This window comes from Helicoverpa armigera, chromosome 4 (assembly GCF_030705265.1).
Source record: "Helicoverpa armigera isolate CAAS_96S chromosome 4, ASM3070526v1, whole genome shotgun sequence".
NCBI lineage: Eukaryota > Metazoa > Arthropoda > Insecta > Lepidoptera > Noctuidae > Helicoverpa > Helicoverpa armigera.
The window spans coordinates 11,176,112-11,198,404 of NC_087123.1; the positions used below are offsets into that span (position 1 = coordinate 11,176,112).

Below are 22,293 nucleotides of genomic sequence, written 5' to 3' on the forward strand. Positions count from 1 at the left end.
TGTGAAACTGAGACAGACTCCTAATCGTACGAGTTTTAATGTAAGAAATAACGTTGGTTTTATACACTATAAACATAAAAGCTAGGAATTAAAATGTGGAACAATGTCCTATGCAAATTAGCTTAGCTTTAGCCTTAAGTTTATTTACAGTTGCAATATTAAAATATCGCCCGTGGGAGCGGCAGTGCATCGGTAATTAATGAAACTCGTTAGTGGCTGGCTCTTAGTGACACTGAGAAAGTTGTTTGCTCCGTTTTCTGAGCGTGGGATGAGGATACGCTTAATATTAATGATATTTTAATCTGTCCGAGCGGATATCTGATAGTTGCTGCTAAGGAATTGTCGGTTAAGTAAACCTAACTTTAAGAAAATAAAGTTAAAAATGCAAGATAATCACACATACATACATAAGGATAGGTCAAACTGAGAACCTCCTTTTTTTGAACTCGGTTAAAATATTTGATCGCGAACGGCTTATACTATGTTAAAAGTAAGTGATGTAAAACTACTAACCGTCTTACCACAAAAACTTTTAAACGTCAGTTTATGCCTTGTCTAAAAAAATGTCAAATTATGACGTTGACATATGGTTCATTTTGCAGCCAAAATTTTATTAGACAAGTGTAAAACAGGGTTTAAAGTTTTTGTAGTAAGGCCCTAAATGTCCAGTAATTAAACGCATGTGTGGTCAACGAAAAAAACTAGCGACCTGTAATACAAGTTCTTCATAATATTTACTTAGCCAATAATGTAATACCGTATGCATAAATTTACAGTACTGAATGATTACGTTATGATGCATTGTTGGAGCAGTTTGTCCACGTTATTAGCAAGCGGTTAAGATCAAATATGAAGTCTGAAGGCCGCGGTGATGTCAGCCGGTCAGTGTAGGCTTGGGCAAATATTAACGAGAACTCTTAATATAGCACGTAGTAAAAACACTATTATTTTATACCGCCATTTTTCGCCACAAATGTTTTTATTAGGAGGAAAGTCGCCTAGGAAATTCGTAGGATGTTTCGCGAGTGAGCACTCGGCTTTAAATTTTGTTCGTGAATATTTTTGCAGAGCTTTTATCGCTCGTTGAAAATTGAAATAAAAAGGTAACTTCGTTCTTAATGTTGTTCTGAACTGTTGAAAAATGCTTGAACAATAAATTCTGCTTGTCGAAACTACGTTGTATTCAATTTGACTTTACCTATGAGTCTTTCGATTTGTCGTATATTTAGGTACTTATGATGAATCTCTCTGAGATACTTTAGGAACATGTACTTTTTAAAACACGTTTCCTTCAAAAACACGTGATATTTTTTCTATAACAAATCTCAATTCCACATTAGCCATGACGTAATCTCCACACTACGGAAATTGTCATGCAATTTTCAACCTTATGCCATTATAATAAAATAGTTTATTTATGTAGCGAAATCCATTATTTTTACACCGTCCTCTGATTTGTTTTGCCATAGTAATGTGACGAACCTAATGAAAATTTACACACCATTGTGTACGGAAATCTCAATAGATGTAAAGACGAACTCCTTTGTAAGTTTCCGTCAATGTGAATGTTATTTTACTACATAGTTTGTCTATGAGCCACTATGATGTGTTAGATATATAGGACCTCTTTAAAAATAATGCTGTATCATGTAACCGGCTTTAAATCGTTCTTTATTTGAATATATTTTAAACATAGAATTGATAACTATTTTTGTTTGTTAAAATCGTGCTCAATCTGAAACATTTCTATTACTTTCGTGAACGTCCGTAATTCAATAGCGTTCCATTTCCAATTTCTATAAAGAAAACAAATGTTCGTCGGAACCTTTTGTTCAAGAAAATTCCAATATTCAAAATTATAATACAATTGGTAATTCGGTACTAGTAAAATTCAAATAATATCCATTTCTCATTTTATTGTCGTAATAAAACTGAAAATGAAATTCCTAGCATGCGAATTGGAACAAATACTTTTTGCAAAGGTAAAAATGAAAATGGCGACTGACGCCATTTTGTTCCCTAAATTGATTATGCACGTGTCCGAGCGTGTGTAGCGTGCACATGTGTTGCACGTGAGGTAAATCTGATAAGAGGATTTTGTGCCATTGTTTTTCATTGGAATTCACTGCGAAAATGTATTTTGTAGCTACTGTATGCATACATTCGTCATTGCTTCGTTATATGGCAGCTATACCCAGTTTTAATGAACTGAATGTAGATTTTATTTCTGAAAATATTAGTGAAACAAAATGGTCGTCATTAAATTGAATTTCGAAATCGCAATCAGACCTCTCCCAATTCAAAAAAGTTTACAGTTGCACGCAGTCTGCACGCTTTTTTCAATCAAGCCAATTCGATTTTCAATTTGAAAATGTGTCACTGTCAGTCAATCCAAAATGTCCCCGCCTTTTCCTATCCTTGAACTTTGTCATCGTAAAATCGTTCGATTGGTTGTAAACAAGGTTGGCCCTTTATCCACGAGAAACTATAAAACTGAAGGGTACAATGTTTTACGTACACGCTCTCTTATTTCCGCATATGAGTAACTCTATGGAAACACTGTGATATATTGCATGAAGGTTTGTCATATTGTAGGAACTGTTTGAAACTGTGTTCGATTTATGAATTTACGATTGACAGGTGACAGATATATTGTTCAATAGTTTCATGGAAAAGGGGCAATATAATACCTACGTTCAGAAACCTGTAACTAAACAAAAAGTCTTTGATATATTAAAATATCTTGCTCTATTTTCGTCAGTAATTTTTATTTGAAATGCAGACAGACTACTGTCAATGCGTCTAGCATAAAATAGACAAGTTCTAGTGATTTCCTTTACAATTAATTTAAATTTAGTTCAACAACAACCTAGGCAGAATGTCTAACACGTGTCCATTATAAATAGAAGTCTTGTCTTCCATTGACTGTCTATTACATGACTTATGAGGTTAAAACCAACGAGATAAGGGGCCCGAAGGTCATGGTGATCTGCCATCTGTTCCTACCTCCATATAAAGAGGTAATGCATCACTGTCAAGTCATTTGCGACCTTAAGCCGTTAATGTAAGGTGCATTTTTGTGTTTTTGGCGCGTGGTGACGTCATTTGTCATGTTTAATTGGCGTCGAGAAATGTACCTTGAACTGTGACTTAAGGTTGAATGAAAGTAGGTGATGTGAGTTTAAGGATTGTTTTGAGTTTTTAATAATTGATTCTACCTATCACAATTGAAAGAATCCTGGAAAACCTATAAGTATAAAGTTTAAAATAAAAATAAGTTCTTTACTTCGGAAACTCCAAATAAGCTAAGAAAGTTTTCTACACAAAATATGACAAAGTTTCAAAAGAAAAGCGTTTTCCAATATATGTTTCAGTATTACTTACTTATGTATCTATATATTTATTAGAATGTACGGTAGGGATAGACGATAACGAAATTATCACCGGAACAAAACAGGCAGATACGAATTGCCTTAGGCTTTTCTCATTTCATATAAAAAGGAAGATATATCCCATATCCTTTAGTACAATTCAATATAATCCTAACTTCCAATTGTTTTTCTGAACGTGTATCTATGTAAATGTGTGTGGTTTATATGCATGTGTGTGTGAGGTACAGTCAACTTCAGATCAGTGGTAACAGTTTTATAGGAAAATAGTACTTATTACTATTGAGTTAAGGTGCACGACAGTTACCACTGATGTGCGGTCTACCGTACGTGTAATTGTAATGTGGTTTTGTAATTAGATACGAAGCAACGAGGGTAGTACAGGTGTTGCCAGCCTAAATAAACAGTCGTATGGAACAGAGAAACTGGTTTATGGAATAGGGTAACTGGTTGTTTGAATTAACTAAGTGTGTGATGTTACCTAAAGGATAGTGTTGGGAATATATAAGCGACTTCAAAAAGAGGATGTATGTATGTATGTTTGTGCGTGATTGCTTTAGATAGATTGATGGCTGAACTTATTTTGTTGCGGTTTCAACATAGTATTTGTCAGACTTAATAATTGCTTATTAAGTTTTATTGCTATATAATTATTTCTCGTTAAGTCTCATTTCAATAGCATTTAATTCAATAAATTATTGTTAAAATGCAATAAAATCCAAGACCCTTGACCTATAGCCATAAGAACGTATTTCTCACACATTTCGGGACAATAAAATAAATATACATTCGTTTAATATGGATATTATGGTTCGGACAAATTATTACGAGTACGAGTGCTAGGCATTTGGGTCACATATTGTTATTGCCGTAAATGGCTTTAGCAATAAACAATACAGTTTATTATGTAGAAAGCTGAAAATAATAAACGAGAAACTGCATATTTTACTTAATATAATAAAGAAGAAACATGTTTTGTTTGTTTGTAACCAAAAGCCACCGAAACTACTCAACCTACTTATTAAACTTTAAACTTTTTCGCTATTAGAAAGATTAGCACAGGCTATATATTTTAACCTAGCACTGGCAGTAGTTCTTACGAAACGCGGGTGAGACCACAGAAAAATAGCTAGAAGTTTATTTTTGACGGCCTTTTATAAGGATTTAAATCAACCTCTAAAGGAAAAAACACTATATTGGCAATTTAATATTTCTAAAAAAATATTAAGTTTGTAAATCGAATCGCTTTAATTCCTAAAATGGAGTATGTTTGGGTCATCCAAATTCGAACTTGACAATCAAAGTCCCACGCACTGGCCGTCAATAAAATAGAATTTATGATATCTGTGGACTACCTTGATCTTGTTATAGTTAAAAATATTGTCCATTTTAAATATTATAATTCTGAATTATAGTTTTTAATGTATATTTATCGCGTCTCATGGTTAGATTTAATATAATAATTTTAATTACACAAGTGGGTGGAGTAATCAATAACTAATGACGTAAGTCCTACAAGTTTAGTGTAAAAGAAATAACAGACACACCTATGTATAGTTTCATACATATGTATTTAAATTACAAACGATTTGTTACACTTTATCATCAAACAAATCGTATGAACCGTACCGTAAGTAATAACTTATTTTTTGTAGTTACGAATCTGTATTTTTTTATAGACGTCTAGTGAAATACCGAGGTCTACATTCATTAGTACAGTCATGGTTTACTACTAATTGAAATTACAACGTAAAAAAGTCGAAAAAAGTCTGAAGCACCCTTACGTGTGCGTAAAGCAAAAAAAAAACTCGCATTTCCGTTTTCCTACCTTTTGAAAAGCGAACGTAAAACTGCGTCACATAAAAAAAAACACGATGGCGGTAAAGTTCAATGGTAAAGTTACGTATTTACGTTTCGTTTCGCATAGTGCAATGTGTGCGTTTTACAGCCGTATTCAGTAACGATTAAAAACAAATCTCGATTCGATCTTTTTTTGAATCGATGATATGTGAGGATTCGAAAATTCGATTGGTTGTACTAATATCTCGATGTTGCTTGAGAATCGTTCTAGAATACGGCTGTTATTCGGATTCATAATAACGTTTAGCTCAGGCGGATATTACGGAATTATACGAGGGCGTTTAAGTTTCCGACTGGTTTAACTCGACTAAGTTCAGTTGTTTTTCATGTAAATGCAGATAATTTGTATTTTTTCCGAGTCGTTTACGTTTGTAGATTTGTTTGCTTGTTATAAATAAATGTCGAATTGATGTTACCTTCAAAGAAGAAATGTAATCGTACCTTTATTGTCTCTCTATTTACGTCTATATTTTTATTACCAACAGATAAATTGTTACTCTAAAAGAATTAGGTCGATTTCCGACCAATCGAACGTCTGTAAATAAACTCTGATTTCCTCACGATACTTTGAAGTCTAAATTAGATTTATAACTCGGAATAAGTCGTAAAAAATATCTGTAAGTACATTAAAAGTTAACTTTTGAAATAAGATATATCTTCTGATGTTTCCTGTACCGATTTTTCAAGTAGCTGTTTTAAAAACTTTTTGGTTTCATTTTTTGTGACCAAGCGTTTTTATTGTGATTTCATATAATCGGGATTTGGTTTAGTATTAGGTATTATATACAAAAGAAGAAAAAGTTCTTGTGTAATTTGACGTAACGTCAACTCAGCAACTCTACCAGTAATGTGTTAACTAAGTAATAACAGAATATTGATAAATGACACCTAAATATTATTTAATGTTTACACAAAAACCAAAGTAAGTTTACATAGTATAGTTGACATAAAACAGGTTAACAGACATAGCACAAATTAGCATAATATTTGTTTTGCCGTAAATGTGAGCGTCATGCGGTGTCTAAAGCTAAAAGGACGTAACCACCACTGAATTACAAATTAGGGTGAAGGCTGAATATCTGGACGTGAATTAACATTGCAAACATGCATTGCACTTGAGAAAAATGTTTTAAGATTTCTTGGGAATGTGATTTTTACGTGTAAAAAAGTGTAAAATGTTGATCTATTGTAAATATGCTTAATTAGAATCCAAAGTCATTATGATGTTATCAGAATCCGGTGAAAAAATGAATGTTCCTTTTCCAAATTTCCCGCCAGAAATTACATTCAATTAGCTCATAGCCAATAAGTAAAACTTCCTACCAATTAAAATGACGTCATTATACATACCACATATTATGTACTCACTAATTAGGTACTTAAGTACACATATCTGTTGTACAAATTAAATATTTCCTAAAGCATTTACTTAACAAAACATCATGAATCGTTAAAATGAATTAAGACCTGACCTCCATTAACGGAAGATTAATTGAATGAAAAGATAAAGAGTCGTTCATTGTTCTTTCAGTCATTCAATTAATTAACGAAGTAACGGTTATGGTGTCTCGAATTAATTTTTGCGAATAAATGTGAAATAAATTGAAGAATAGACTTTTTGCTTGAGCTTTTTAATAACTGTCGTACTTAATGGATTTTTTATTTTACTTTTTCTTTTTGCGTCTTATAGACTAGCTTCCGTCAGCGGTTTTACCCGCTTCCTGTAGGAACTATTTACAGATAAAAAGTCGCATATAATATGCTATTCAGATGTATAAAGTTATATTAGGCACTGCCAAGTTTCATCAAAAGTCTATAGAAATCAACGTATTTGTTGGACAAAAATACGTGACACATATGGAAATATTTCGCCATAAAAAGAATAAAGTTCCGCAATAATAGCAGTTATTACTGTTCCGAATTGTACCTATGTTAGATTGTCTAGACAAAAACATTTAGTGTAATCAAAAATGTTGTTAGTTTATCTAGAACAGGCCAGTTTATTTAAATGTACGTAATTTTAGCAAACTATTTTTATTCAACCTTTTTCAACTGTTTATTTAAATTGTCTACTTTTATAAAACTTTACGACAATGTTAATGCCCTGATAGGATCTTTCTAAGTTTAAAAATTCATGTCACGACTTTTTAGAGCATCATTTGCGTTTATAGTTTTAAGTTTTAAGAATACGCAAATGGCTTCATACTGAAAAAAAAATTGAATGCCAGGATTTAGATTTTTTTTTTTCAAAGAATGAATAAAAGGAGGTTTTCAGTTTCACCTTTATGTATGTATGTTGGTGTATGGTATTATTTTTTGTGAAGTTTTTTTCTGATTTCTGAGTTATTTACAATGTTGATGATGTGTTGACTATAGTAAAAGATGAATGTAAAAATATTAGTGTTATACATAGTGTTGTTAGGCTTAGTAGTAGGCCGTCAGTCTAGACCGCTATGGCACCTAAACCTGTTTTAATTGAGCAAAACCAGTCCGATAGAAAGTGTGGCTCTCGTAATTAGGTACTACATGGACATTTCTATTTTCCTTCTGGAATAATCGGAGCAAACATTTTCACTTTAAAATCGTTTTATATTTGATTAGATGTTTTCCCGCGGTTTTCATCAGGTATCATGTATCAGGATAAAATATAGCCTACGTTACTAGGCTAGCTTTCCAGCAGAGATTTTTTTTAATCAGTTCAGTAGTGCCTGAACCTTTACAAACCAAAAAAATATTTCTTCTTTATTTATTAATATAGATAACGTTCCACCGTTAATACACAACCTATTAATAAACAAGTTTATTTAAATATCGAAAACGGTAAAGCCACAAATAAATTTCAAAAAAGGAATACATAAATAAAAAAATAAACACCTGCAACTGTTTTTCTCGCATCTCCAAGGAGGCACTGATCTCTTAAAGCACAACAAAACTTCTTGTTTTCCCTCTCAGCGGTCGCATTCGGGAGGAACATAGACAGAATCGCGACATCTTCATTATTTTCCCGCGCCCTTCGTATCCTTTCTTGTCCTACTGTTTTTGTTGTTAAATGTAGACGAGATTTTAAATCTTCACTCAACACGTCCGCTGACATTTTTAGGTATATGTCAAATTACTTTTTTAATGTTTTTTTTTTTGTGAAAAGCGCGCCAAGTTTGACGTTTGCGTCGTTCGGATACGCGTGTGTAGGCTTCGCGGCTCGCGGTGCGGTACTGAGCGGTATTATGACGGACTCCACCGTCGGACCGCGTTCGAGGTACGATGTAGGCTGGCGATTAACTTAATTGGTTGAACGCGATAAGAAATTATTTGGATTCCCTTCAGAGATGTATCTCTTTGGTGTTATGAGGAAGTGCTTATATTGTTTGTTGGCTTTGTATGAAGTTACCGTTGTCAATATTTTGTTTTTTTCTTTGACTTTTGGGGCCCATAAACTAGTGACTTTTTTTCTGATCAAAGCTTAAGCGACAGACACCTTATAAAGCCTCTAGTATCTTTGTAGGAATTACAAGCAGTCAGTTAACTTCAATAACTTGGCATTGGCAGTCAGTTATGCATAACAAGTGTTGCATTAAAAACAAAGGTTCTTTATGAATGGTACATGTAACTGATAACGCTAATGCACGTGCTAACTTTAACTGGTGTCACGTTTTCCACGCGGCTATCCGTAAACTCAGTAATGAGCATTCTTCATTAAGAAATTAGTTACGAGGACAGATGTTTTAGTTTTAAATGAAACATAGTCAGCTGGCTTATAGTAATTGGTAAATATAAAACAAAACGAATCGGTAGCATCATTTTGATTTTAAACTCTTTTAAAAAGAAAAAAAGTATTTTATGTCAAAAGAAGGATGGTTGCTTGCAAACTCTATTGTACGTTCCTACTGGCTGGATAGAATGCATGTCTAGAAAAAGAAAGTTGACATATCAAAATGTCATACCAACTTTAAAAATGACTAATTAGAAAGCCATGTTCAATTAGAAAACGTAACTGATACACAAAAAATTACACTACATCTTCATCTTTGAAGTTTGGAACATAGCTATCGGATTACTTAGAAGTGGCTTAACCATACCGATTCCAAAAAGCACACCATATGCTTTACATCACTGTTCAGACATTTTAATGTTGTTGATGTTCTTGAGATCTTCAATGTTAATTTGAGTAAGATTTTATTGTTCCTGAGACCTAGTAACGTGGCATTGCTGCCTACGATCAATTTGTGCATCTTATTTAGTTCCCTTATATGGTCAGTAAAATCTAGCTAGATATTATAATCCATTAAGGTAGGTCCAGCCAGGAACCATACAGATGCGAAAAGATATTTCTAAACTAGTAATATTAACTCTATGATTGGGAAAAAGGCTCGGAGGATGATGAGTAATATTAACTCTATGGTTATTTGAGTAGGTATTTCTTTTTTTTATTTCCATAAAAAGATGTTTGACAGTGATTCCATCCTCAACTCATTATACGTTCATTACATAACTTAATGAGCTATTCATCAAATCATAAATTATTTAGTACAAAACTATTCAATGACTAATCAAACTTATTAAGGTCTAAACATATTAATTAACCCGACGAATGTCATGCAACAACCTTAACACGTCATACAATGTCATAAAATAAATCAAATCTTCTCAATTAATAATAATTTGACGCCATATATCTTTCAAGTGGCTGATGTAATCTGTGGACGAACATTTACGACTCATATTAAATCATACAAAACGTTTTTATTAGGATGACACCCATTACCGGATTCAAAGACTGAGATTTTTTTTTTCAGTTTGTATTATGACCTACGTGCATGATACTTTGTGGAGCATTTTATGAACTAACTGCATACGAGTGATGTCAAGACTAGATTTAGGAATGACGTAAGCAGTATTTTTCAAAAATTAACTCTTCTTAGTTAGGGCCGATTTTTGGGCCAATAGTTTAAACAACTAAAGAAAATATTTCAGTTTCTTGCTGTTAAGATACATGTGTATATTCTTACTGTGTATAAAATATGGTCTTGTGTAAAAAAATGTGTTTTTATTTTAATACAAATATAATATAATGTAATGTGTTTCTGATTATGTATGTAGTAATTATCTGATTATGATAACTGTCCACGTCCTTTGTGTAATTTGTTTCGAAATTGTCATTATGTAAATTATGTCCATTATTTTAAGTCGATGATGTAATACGAGTTAACTCAACAAAAACTACTAAGATTTTTTACATAAAGGCATGATGTATATGTATACTTTGTTATACTTAGGTATACATTCTTATTTCTGCTATAAGCATAGGTAAATGCTCTTTCGTACTTGACATTATATTGCTGTCTCTTTAGAAATAATTAGACGAAATAATATTCTTGGCAGTCGGGTAACGAAATAGGTAGCAGATTTTTACATTGTATTGGAATAAAAATAAAAACACGTGTTTATGGTACGTGTAGTCATGTGCCGTGTAGTATCTATATATGGAAAATATTCTTGTCTCTGTGTGTGTGTGTCATCATATAATCTGCATGTAATGGACTGTCAACGAAATGTCATTACCGTATCCCAGGCGACCTTTTTACATCCAAGTTTAAGCTTCAACACCTGATTTCGGTGATTCACGTTAAAAGTTTCATATAAGGGTTCCACAGCTTCGCAAGGCCGGTCAGTTTCCCATAGTAATACGCAAAGATGTCCGTATTATTGATGTTACATCGCCATTAATGTCATTAAGAAATCGCGTGTTTTTCACCCACGCGTCTGAGTCAGCCTTTACTTAGTGTCACGCCGATAAATAGATTATTGTGTTAAACCAAAGGCGTGGTTTAGACAATCGTAGTTTTTTCTGAACTAACAAGATGAGCCATGTGGGCTGTCTGTTCTTAATTCGCAATATTTTGAATCTATTAACGGGTCTTTCGATACTCTTATTTATCTGTTTATACCAATAAATTGGTCTGAAAGATGTTCGTGTTATATGAATAATTTATTACACATTTGTTTAGATTTCTTAGATAATCTTGAATAATATAGATATAAAAGTAGCATGCTGATGTGAATATAAAAGTTTATGGTGTTGATTCAAATTTATTGATGATTGAATCTTATTAAAAACATATCGTAACTCCTTATTGATGGACTCGCCCAAATGACCGAATATGATGACGTCATTGCGGCCTTTGATTGGCTTATCTTTGAGAACTAAGCCGGCGTGTCCATTACAGCCAGGATTAATTAAGAATTAAACCGAAAAATGTGTACTGTTATATCAAAAAACAGTTACTAACTTTCCAAGCCCCGTTATTTAACGGTTCTGAATCCTTGAAAGATTTGGATACTGTGTTTTCAATTTCTGTTTTTAAATTAAGCTCTGCAATTGTTTAATGAGGTTTCATTCGGTGTAAAAAAGGTTTGATACCGCGACGCAGGTCGCTCTATGAACCAATTAAGTGACATATATGTCCAGTCCAGGGTATGGTCACTTGAACCCTAAAGCCCAGGGTTCAACAGCAATTATTTGGTAGTCAGTTAGTAGTAATTTGATTCTTCTGATTGCATAGCTACGGAATCTGAAGCCATACATGATTTGTGGTTTGACTACAACGTGAACAGTAATTTTATATGTTTATGCTTTGAACACTGAACTGTTAAGACTGTTAATTAGTTATAGAATATCAAGTGTTTTTAGCTAGCTTAGTATGAAACCAAAATAGATGATGTCATATTGTGAGCTGGGAATTTTTATATAGAAATAAACTTATTCTGTGTTATCTAGATTTTGTTTAGCAAATTATGCATAGTTGCCCAAAATAGAAGCTAGGATGTTGTGCTTAAGATTTATATTTTTAGCATTTCTGGCATACCAACGCTGAAATGAAAAACATTTGAAAAGACAGTTACGACTCTAACGAGTTCGTTCTAAAAAGCGCGAGAGAAATACGCGTTAATTTTTTAACCGACTTCCCAGAAAGGAAAAGGTTTACAATTCGTCGGAATCTTTTATTTATTTTTATGTAGGCATAATTTCACCAATTACTCATAAGTTATCCAGTAGCACTATAATACAATTACCGTTGTTGAAAGCTCAACTAAAAAACTCTATAATAACCTATGACTATAGGATATTTTTGTTAGAACCGTCATCGTTATATTTGTGCATGTGTGGGTGTCATTGTACATTAATTTTGTGTACAACACTTGTACAGTATTATCATCCCGTTAGATGGAGGATGTTATAAATTATATTAATCATTTGCGGTTCTTAGAATATTTGTGGTCATTGGGTCAGCTGTAATAAGGTTTGATGAAAGTGAGGTGTTATTGTAAATGTGGGTTCATTAAGTGTAGAGAGAGAACAGTATGGGTGGTAGTTATGTGTATGTATGTATGTCATCCGCTTAGCCTTTTCCCAACTATGCCGACCCCAACGGCTTCCAATCTAACTGGATGCAGTTAAGTTCCCGTGTTTTGCAAGTAGCGACTGCCATCTGATAACCCAGGTACCCGGGCAACCTAATACCCCTAAGTAAGACTGGTTGTCAGACTTACTGCCTTCTGACTACCCGTAACGACTGTTTAATGTGTGTAATGTGTGTATGTATGTATGTATGTTTGCTTTATAGATAAACCTTGATTGCTCTTATTTCTGCCAAAAATAAAAATTACATATTGGCTTAAGTCATTAAATGTTCCTGTAAAATTATGACATGATGAAAAGATAACATTAAACAAAAATAAATTATATTTGAATAGAAGTGAGTTTCATCATGAATCAATATTTATTTTTAACTATGAGTTCAACTATCGGAATGGCAAATTAATAGCTATTACAGTAATTATCCCGCGTTTATTACCAAGAATTTGGGTCTCATACAAATTGCTGTGATTTTCTTGGAATATTGAGATTTACTGTTATTTAACTGTTATTTAAAATAACTCATCTCATGACAAATATTTGGATCATCTTTCAGTGCCTCCGCATACTGCTTTTAGTCTGCCTACTGGTACTTAATTGGATCGGACAAACAAATGAGTGTCAAGTACAACGATCGGGTACCCGGCCAGTGTCTAATTAACGAAAAATTTACAGCTTAAAAAACTAAAAAACATTATTAGTACGCATTTTTTTTAATTAATTGGATTTGTAATGACGTTTCTTAGCCAGTCATGTATTGTCATCAGAACTCAGAGCGTGTGCAAAATTTCATCCTAATCGAAGACTGGGAAGTGGGTCAAATTAAGATTCCAAGATTTTCTTACATACATAAAGAGTGTATAATATAAGAGTATAATATAAGAGTGTTAAAAAGTATGATTAGTGTTACTTAAAATTGTGGTACTTTCCTCCATTTTCATCCACACACTACATACCTATGTCATGATTCCTATATAAATTGAACAACACTAATTTTGGCCGCAATTACCCTAATTGTAGGAATCCTTATGCCGTCTAGTAAGGTATCATTACATGTAATTTGATTCCCATAGTAATTGGTCGTAGCCTTTCAATTTACAACTGTTTTTGTCTGTTACATCGTGATTAGGGTGAACTTATGTGTGTGTATTTGTAAATTGTTGTCTAAGGATTTCTTAGAAAACTACGGAATAGGTACTTATTGGCTTTTTAGTACTTCTTATGTACTTGTATTTAATATATCAGCAATGTCTTTGTTTCTAGTCGTTATCTTAACAAGAGGCTGATTTTATATGAATTTTGCTTCAAATTGACGAAAAAGCATTGTTATACACAGCAAGCCCTAAAAAGGATAAATTTTCAGTACAATCACAATATCGTTCTACCATTTACGTCAACAAGGTAACTTCAATAAAGGTCAGCACCAGATGTTTCAGTTCCCAAAAATCCGTCTTAAAAATAGCGCGAAGGCGCCGCCATATTGGATTTCGAAAATTTCATTTCCACTTATGATTATGGAAGCGTTCCGAGGTGACGGTTGGATGGCAATGACAGTGGCCGTTTTTTCTTGTACCTTACCTTACGTTGCCTTATCGAGGGAGGGTAATGACAAGCCTTTTAAGGAGAGGAACGAGGACTTTATGCTTTATACATTGTTGGGAAGTTTGTCTAATGTTGTTGGATTATTGGTTTTGTTCTTTGAAAATATTTTAGTACTTACTGAAATTTTTAGTGCGTTTCGGCGTAATAAGCCTAATGACTTTATTTGGAATATTTTTTTGTGTGAAAAAGAAAAGCTAGAAACTTTTTTCAATAGCTCTACTTACATACTGCAATTTCACGGTTTAAATGTGAGTTTTAAACTTTAACGTTGGTTCCTCTTGCCAACTTTCTAGCTTCTTTGAAGGGAAACTATGTGGGAAATGTCAAAACTTTTCCATTCCTGGCAACACAAGTCAGTAAAGAAGGGAATTGTTAACGCAAAGCTGGCCACACTGAACATGAATGTGTATCAAAAATAAGTGTCGCTCGGCATGTGACTAATGTACAATCAACTATAAAATGTAAAGGATATGTGAACACGTTATACGATACTCCATATTAAGCCGTTCAATCTACGTAGATCAAGTAAATTATGTTATTATAGCTCCCGTATAAAAAGACTGCATAATTTGAAACGAAGTCATTCCCATAGATATCATTGCGTTTAATCAAGGTTTATACGTTTTGACACCACTGTGTTGAAATGAAATCTTTGATAATTCAGAACATTTAATACTTGACAATCAAGTACTTACAGCTATTAATTTTATTTATAAAACAGTTGGTCCTAACTTTTGCAAGCTACTTTTCGAAAACGATCCAAACATTGGTCAACCTTCAAAATTGACATCAGCAAAACCAACGGGGCCCTTAGAGCCGAAGCCAGCTGGTGCTGCGGGACTATTCGATAGAGTTACCACAGCCCTGGCTCACAGAGGGCTCTAGAAGGAACAAAGGACCAAAAATTCTGGTCCTTTTTAATACAAAGATGGTACTCACCAGCACGGAACACTTCACCGCAGCCATCACAGCGGCTAGCGAACTGGGCATCGTAGCAGTTGCCGCAGTAGATCTTGTCGAGCTTGGAGCCGAACTGCTTGTCTACCAGAGAGACGCGGCACTTGGCGCACAGGAAGCAGGCCTCGTGCCAGTGCTTGTCTTTGTAAGACAGGTCCTGAGGAAGAACGAAGATCAAGTTAGTAAAGAGGATGATAAGAAGGAAGAGATAAAGAAGAAAGTATTAGAAAATGTTCTTTGGGTTTTAAGTTAAAGCTCATGGAACTATAAATTAGGTACGAGTAAAGTTTCTGGTGATGAGGTAGCTAAGGATAAAATAACAAATGACAGTGTCACTAGTTATAAACACTTAGATTAACTTCCTAAGATGTCAGAACCAAAAGTTGACAGAAACTAATTAAGCGTTATAAATAGGCCCTTTGATGTTAATCTATTGTTATTGTAACAACGCGACTCGAATGTTAACAAAAACATTGTTATTCAATTTTAAATAAATGACTTCGCCCAAAACAAAAATGAAGCCGGAGACGAGCACACATTAATATTAAAAAAACGCTACGAATAGACATGACAAAATCTTATTTAAATAAAGGCGTGATTTAGAAAAAATATCTTGGTTTGGATCACGATACCGATAATTAATTCGTTTAAATCTGACGTGGACAACATTAATCAGGGGTCTTCACATCAGATCCTCTTCAATTGGAAGGAAAAACCAGTCGTAAGACGCAAAAAACTACTTGTATCTACGACAGATGTTGACTACTAACCGTGGGTGGTAATTATTACCTTCAACTTGTTGGTACTTTACCGAGACCAATCAATTGTTATAGAGTTCTTACTTATATGGACGACATTAACTTCAGATGTCATTCCTAAGATTTGCTCCTAAATTGCATAACAACCTACATATCAATTGCTGGAAATACCAACAGTCGTAACAAACCTATTTCGGTTCATGATTCATAAACATACATTTTCGATTTCATATAAACACTCGACTGCAAATCCTATTTGTTACATTCATATCAAGTTCACTGACCAAATAACGAGCTTAACCCAAAACCTCAGGGCGTGCACTACAAGTATTTCCATATTTCAGGTCATCGCAAGCATTCGCGTTAAATTAAAAACTCAAATACATTCTCTCACGTTGCATTTGACGTGTTTAGTTCAAGTTTCAAAATAAATCTCCCCTCATTCTGGATTCTATTCCTGGCGTCGGTACGAGGACCGACAGAACGTACATTTAAAACTGAATGTCGTAATGTCAATAAAATATGAATGTTTATTTTGGCCGATTACGAAACTCTTAGAGCTTCTTGGATCGCGTAAATCTTAAAAGAATCGTCTGACGGATCCACCCAGGCGTTTTCAAGGTTGAGTCTAAACGAAAACATATCTGTAGCCGACCCAGAAATAGTTTAGTTTGTGCTAAACACGAGATTTGTTTTCTGTAAGCGATCGTCGATTTGTTAAAGTCTCGTCTGCAGCGGCAAACAGTTGGATGTAATGCTAACAGTCTGGCCGATGTACGCGGCACAAGTAAACAACCCGCTAATGTGTTCTTGACTGCCGCAATAAACATCATCATGGACTTGTAATTTATGAACCACATCATCTAATACTTGACACTATCCAACCTGTCATTTCTCTAATAGATAGCCATTGTTTATAGACAATGCTTCGTTTAGTTCGATTTTCTTCTATTAAAATGAAATCAAATTGGCGCGATTAGACAATGCCATTTCATATGATTGGCTTCAATTCGAGGGTTCTTCAGACAATTTTGGGGTAGTATTTCATTAAATGGAACATGTAATTTATCATCGGTGTGTTTGAACAATTGGTTAGTACAAACAGAGGTAGCGTTTGCAGCTGCGTGTGGACGGGAGAAGTCATTGGGTGTTCGTCGAGATAAATGTATAATGTTTGGCGTAACGTTAACGTTATGTTGGCTTGGCAGCGGTCTGCCTCGGGCCGTGTGCAGAGGTGCGCCCGAAGAATCTGGGCCGGCTGGAGTGACATTACTAAATTTGATCGGCGAAACAAAGCTGACGAATGCCGTGGATTCTAATCCTATTCATACCACACATACGACCACTCAGGAATTCTGTGTCAATGATATTTTCAATGAAACATTATACATACGCAATTTGGGCGTGGATTTGAGATGGCAGTAAAATGAAGTCTTATTTAGCAGCGATTATAGACAGTTGGGTTGTTTACAAAGAGCTCTTAATCAAGCTGTCACAATCCGAGTATTCTGCCAATTGTTGTTCAGTGTATCTGTAAGATTATATCTCTCCCGGAGCTATTATTTATTGACTCTAAATAACATCTCTGACTTTTATGGCAGTTAAAAACTATTTTGGATTCGAAGACGTATCCTAAACCCAAACAATACCTATGTTTAATGTTTTACAACCTAACTAACTCAAGTAAAATTTTATGCGATCTAATTCAATATGAAAGGAGACGACAAGAAAATACAAATAAGAAATTCTGAATAAGTGAAAGTGAAATTAATCAAAGACATCGACCTAAAACTTATACAGAAACATTCAAATAAGTTCCATATCTTTGCACAACATTGCATAATGACTGAAGTGACAGACAAAGCGCCAACCGAAAATGAACTTAGTGGTGCTGACCTTAGAGTCGATACCGATGGTCTTGTTGCATTCCTCGCAGCCGTTGGCGAAGACGCTCTCGTAGCACTTGATGCAGTAAGGGTGCTCATCGCGGAGGACGTAGCGCTGACCGGTCAGCGATTCGTCGCACTGCCAGCAGCAGAAGTGACCGCTGTGCCAGTCCTTGTTCATCGCCTTGGTGTATTCGCCACTGAAAATAAGCTGGGGACAAACAAGCCATTGTTAGTACTGATAGCTTTTGGGACCTTTTACTGTCATGGCTTTGGTGAATTGTTAAAGCTTTCATGACGACTGTACTTTTTTATTTTTAAAACTTTATGGCAATCCGAGGATTCAAACATGATCATTTTTTTTTCTCCCTTTTGGGGTTCGTAACTTTGCTTGCTTTCACGCAGTTTGATCTCTTCTACAGTTATGTTCACAGGCTTATGTAATTAGGAAAACTTAACTAAGGTTTATGTGATAATTTTTATTCATAACAATGGTTAGTAAATCAGGATTCTGTAACACATCATTCCAAAACATCCGATAGATACCTTAAATTAGGTCGGGTATGTGAGGGTGGCCATTTCGCGCCTAACTGAGTGCATATAAACAATGCACACGCTGTGCATGTCACTGACGGAGGAACGCGATCGGTAACCGACACTTGGCTGCACTTGCACACTGCGTCACTGGCACGGCTCAGGGTCTGGCCACCACTACACATACCCATCGTCGGCGTTGGTGGTCGTGTTGGTCTGTTCCACTTCCGTGACGGTGACTTCGCCATCCTTAGACTCCCTGCGCTTGGAGGTCTTCTTGACCTTCCTGGTTTTGCGCTCCGTGGTGGTATACTGGACTTGTACGTCTACGTCGGCCATGGCACTAGTCGGGGTTGTTCGTTAAGAAGATACGATATCACCGGACGCGGTCGCGACCCGAATTCGAATGGCGAGCAACGGTGGCCGAATCGCAGGAATTATTCCAGAATGTTTAGCGCTCGGGACGGTGGGGGGAGTTTGGGATTTAAATTTGGAAGAGTGACGGAGAGGGCAGGTGCGCGGGCGGCGTTTCCGAACTATGGCGACTTGAAACCGCGCTTTTTCCTATCCAAGATCCGCTGCTATCCTTCCCTGCTTGTAAGCGATATGCCGGTGAGCGCGAAATATCAATACGAGAGGGAGCTTACAAAGCTATTAGAAGCCGACATTACAAATAGGCAATGCGGGAATAATTACAGTTTTACGCTCATTCCGACCTATAAATGCATAATTAAGCTTTGATGTTTATGCAACGCAAACTGGTTGGCGTTATAATTGATGCGTTTGACACAGATTAATTTTATTGATGCTCATCGTTAACTTCTGACACGTTGTTTTGATAGGACCGAATAAACAACGCGTGCGGAGTACAAAGTGTATAAATGATAAATTACGTGATAACGATCAGTTAATTAAATGATTAGCTGGCACGTATCTAAGGTCCATTCATTTGGGTTTCATTCAGAAAGGACCGAAACATGAAAATGAAAATTTTGCAATAGAATGTTGAAACAACTTACCAATCCTATATGAGAAGCACAAAAATTAATACGAAGCAAAAGTTACTTGATTTTTTACTTTTCCGCCCAAACGGTTGACTTGGGCTGAAAAGGCGCCCTACATGAAGACGACCTACAAGATACCTAACTTAACTAAGCCGTCTATATGTGTGTAGTATAGTTAAGCGTCAATACTCTTGCATATTTGATAGCCATTGATGTTTTTAATGACGTACCTATAAATGTACTTTTGTTGACTGACAACTCTACTTTCACACTAACTTATACTATAGTTCGGCCGCTCAGAGAATGCGTTTCTGACACATCGCGATTGAACTGACGACGTAACTTTGTAATGGCGTTGCAGTACGATAAAAATATTTTTGCTGGTTGTTTATCGTTTTAACAATTGATGAGCATTAAAACAACATTATTATATCAATAATAATCAATGAATGTTGTAATTTTGTGCATATTGAGTGTCAAATAACTTGGTAAACAATATTTTTCTAAATCTATACTGCGCTATTACAAGGTTATGTCAGCGCTTTATATTTGTAGTGCTGTGCTAAAAATAACAGGCAAGTATCGTAATCTGTTCTGGTTGATGGTTCTTATACAGTTATACTTATAATATAAAATAATACGTTTTGTTTTTCTTTTTAAGAATTTGAAAATAATGGATATATAACTATAAGATAACTTTTATGAAATATAAAAATAAAACTATGATCAAACTGAACGCGCGAAAGAAAGTAGCATTTTTATATTTAGGTTGAAAATGGTAACCCCAAATGGCATCATGGGCCGTCATTTTGTGACGCTAAATAGTCGTTTGTTGTCGTTTCGTAAACCTGATTTTGGAAGATTTTGACCGAGATATCAGGATTGATTCTGTTATTGATAATACCTAATATAATTATACACGTAGGCGAAGATGATGATGAAGACACCACCTCCTCAAGCGAATCGGAGTCTGATTAATATTCTGTACGCACATTCAATTCAATGTACTTACTTTATTGCATAGAAATACAGATTGTAACTTTGTAACAAAGAATAAATAAAACGATTTTATTATATGAATATTACCTTTTTTTGGTTTCCACTTAAATAACTAAAATATAAATTTTAAATGATTCCGCCAATTTAAAACGAAAATAATCTTAAAATAATGCGGCGGTTTATTTTGGGGGAACGGTAACGAACTCAGTGTTATGTTGTGCCCATCACTAGTCCTGACTAACTGATAGGTGTCAGGAACGCATTCTCTGAACGGCCGAACATATAATAGTGATATGAGTAAGATAGTTTATTGAACTTTTTTGTCACGGGAAATAAAAAAACGAGAACCGTTTAGTTATAAATAAATTAATATAATTATTACTACATTGCTCAATCCTTCTCTGTGTGAGAGGAGGCCTGTGCCCAGCAGTGGGACGATAAAAAGGCTGTAACTGTAATATTATTATGAATAATTTAATTATATTTAATTCTTCTCAGGACACGTATGAAACCGGACGAAACATTTAATTATGTATAAATACGAAAATAATTCAGTCTTCCTTTTAAGCATTTAAATATTGTAAATTACCAAAAAAGGTTTCTTTAAAAAATCCTACATATAATCGAGAATAAAAAAGGGCGTAAAGTACCACCATTCATTACTATTACCATGACGATACGCCATTTTGACATGGGGATTATAATACATTGGCAACTATTGTAACAATAGCAATACACCATTAGTTAAAACAACAAACCAAGAAATTGCTACATCTTAACGACAGCGTTTATTTTATATTTTTTAGTAGTTTTCTTAACTAAAAGCTTGTTTTGACGGCCGTATTGACGGATCGCGTTTGAACTATTAATATTCCGAGTTAAATAGTCGTAGGTATGTTTTAACTACCCAGTTGCTAGTCGTAGGTACTACAATAATTAACAGGATTTTTGTTAATTACTTGAGTTATTTTAAATTTATCGTAAATATCTTTACAAATAAATAAAAATAGCTAGGAAAAAGTCTCTATGAATGAATTTATCTAATATTTATTACGAAATTCTATTATTTTTGATGGATTAAAACATACTTACATTACTTGCAAAATGCATGTAGTTAAAAGAGCGAGATTAATATTTTATGTCTTGGATTTTGCACTTAGACAAAGTTTGATCCAAAAAACAATCCTAATTACAGATAAGTCTTTAATGGATTAATACGAAATGATAATAATGACCTATTTGATTTATCATAGTAATTGTAAATGTAATGAACACAGCTGTTAAAATAAAAGAAAATATTATGTAGAAGCCTAAATAAAAATAACAATCAATTTTGTTTTTACAGCCACTAAATTTATTTCTGCATCACACACGATAGAAAAACAAATGGGGTATTCGTCATTTGTTAACTACTTGATCATGAGGAAAATTCTAGGAATATTTACGACTGAGAGAGACCCACACACTGAAAACAAAACAGTTGGCGGACAGTTGACCCGATAGCTGGCAATTTTTTTAATCAATAAGACAGTCTTGATTCACAAAGTTTTCAGTCGTTTTGATACCGGCTAAATACCTGATCTTTGTAATGTAAATACTTCTAGTCTTCTTCATACTGATTTATGATCTCAAAAAACTATCGGTCAACTAAAAATTTGCAGTGTGCGCTTACTCAGAAGAATGTTAGTCGGAAATCTAGTAAAATCTCAGAGGTTCCAAACTTTTCTTTCGTTCATGATTCATTCAAATTCAAATTCAAATTCAAATTTATTTATTTTGCGAATATGGGTACATACATGTAGATCTTATTTTATTTTACAAAAAAAGAGCGTTGACCATATCCTACCAATATAAGGCTTGCAAAATTAAACTATTAAACAAAACAAAAAA

General features: G+C 34.4%; 1 protein-coding gene across 7 annotated transcripts in view; it reads right to left on the reverse strand.

The window, feature by feature from the left end:
• The window catches only part of Lmpt (Limpet), a 173,721-nt gene that overhangs the window by 9,022 nt on the left and 142,406 nt on the right, over positions 1-22,293 (reverse strand). For 5 of the 7 annotated variants that reach the window (XM_021332292.3, XM_064034255.1, XM_064034256.1 and 2 more), the window contains 2 exons: positions 17,877-18,077; positions 15,205-15,379 (listed from right to left, as the gene is read on the reverse strand). In XM_021332292.3, coding sequence (XP_021187967.1) covers positions 15,205-15,379; positions 17,877-18,077 — 376 coding nt within the window. Of the gene's footprint in view, positions 1-8,123; positions 8,395-15,204; positions 15,380-17,876; positions 18,078-18,587; positions 18,843-22,293 lie in introns of those variants that run through there. The other 2 variants (XM_021332294.3, XM_021332296.3) reach the window with 2 other exon arrangements.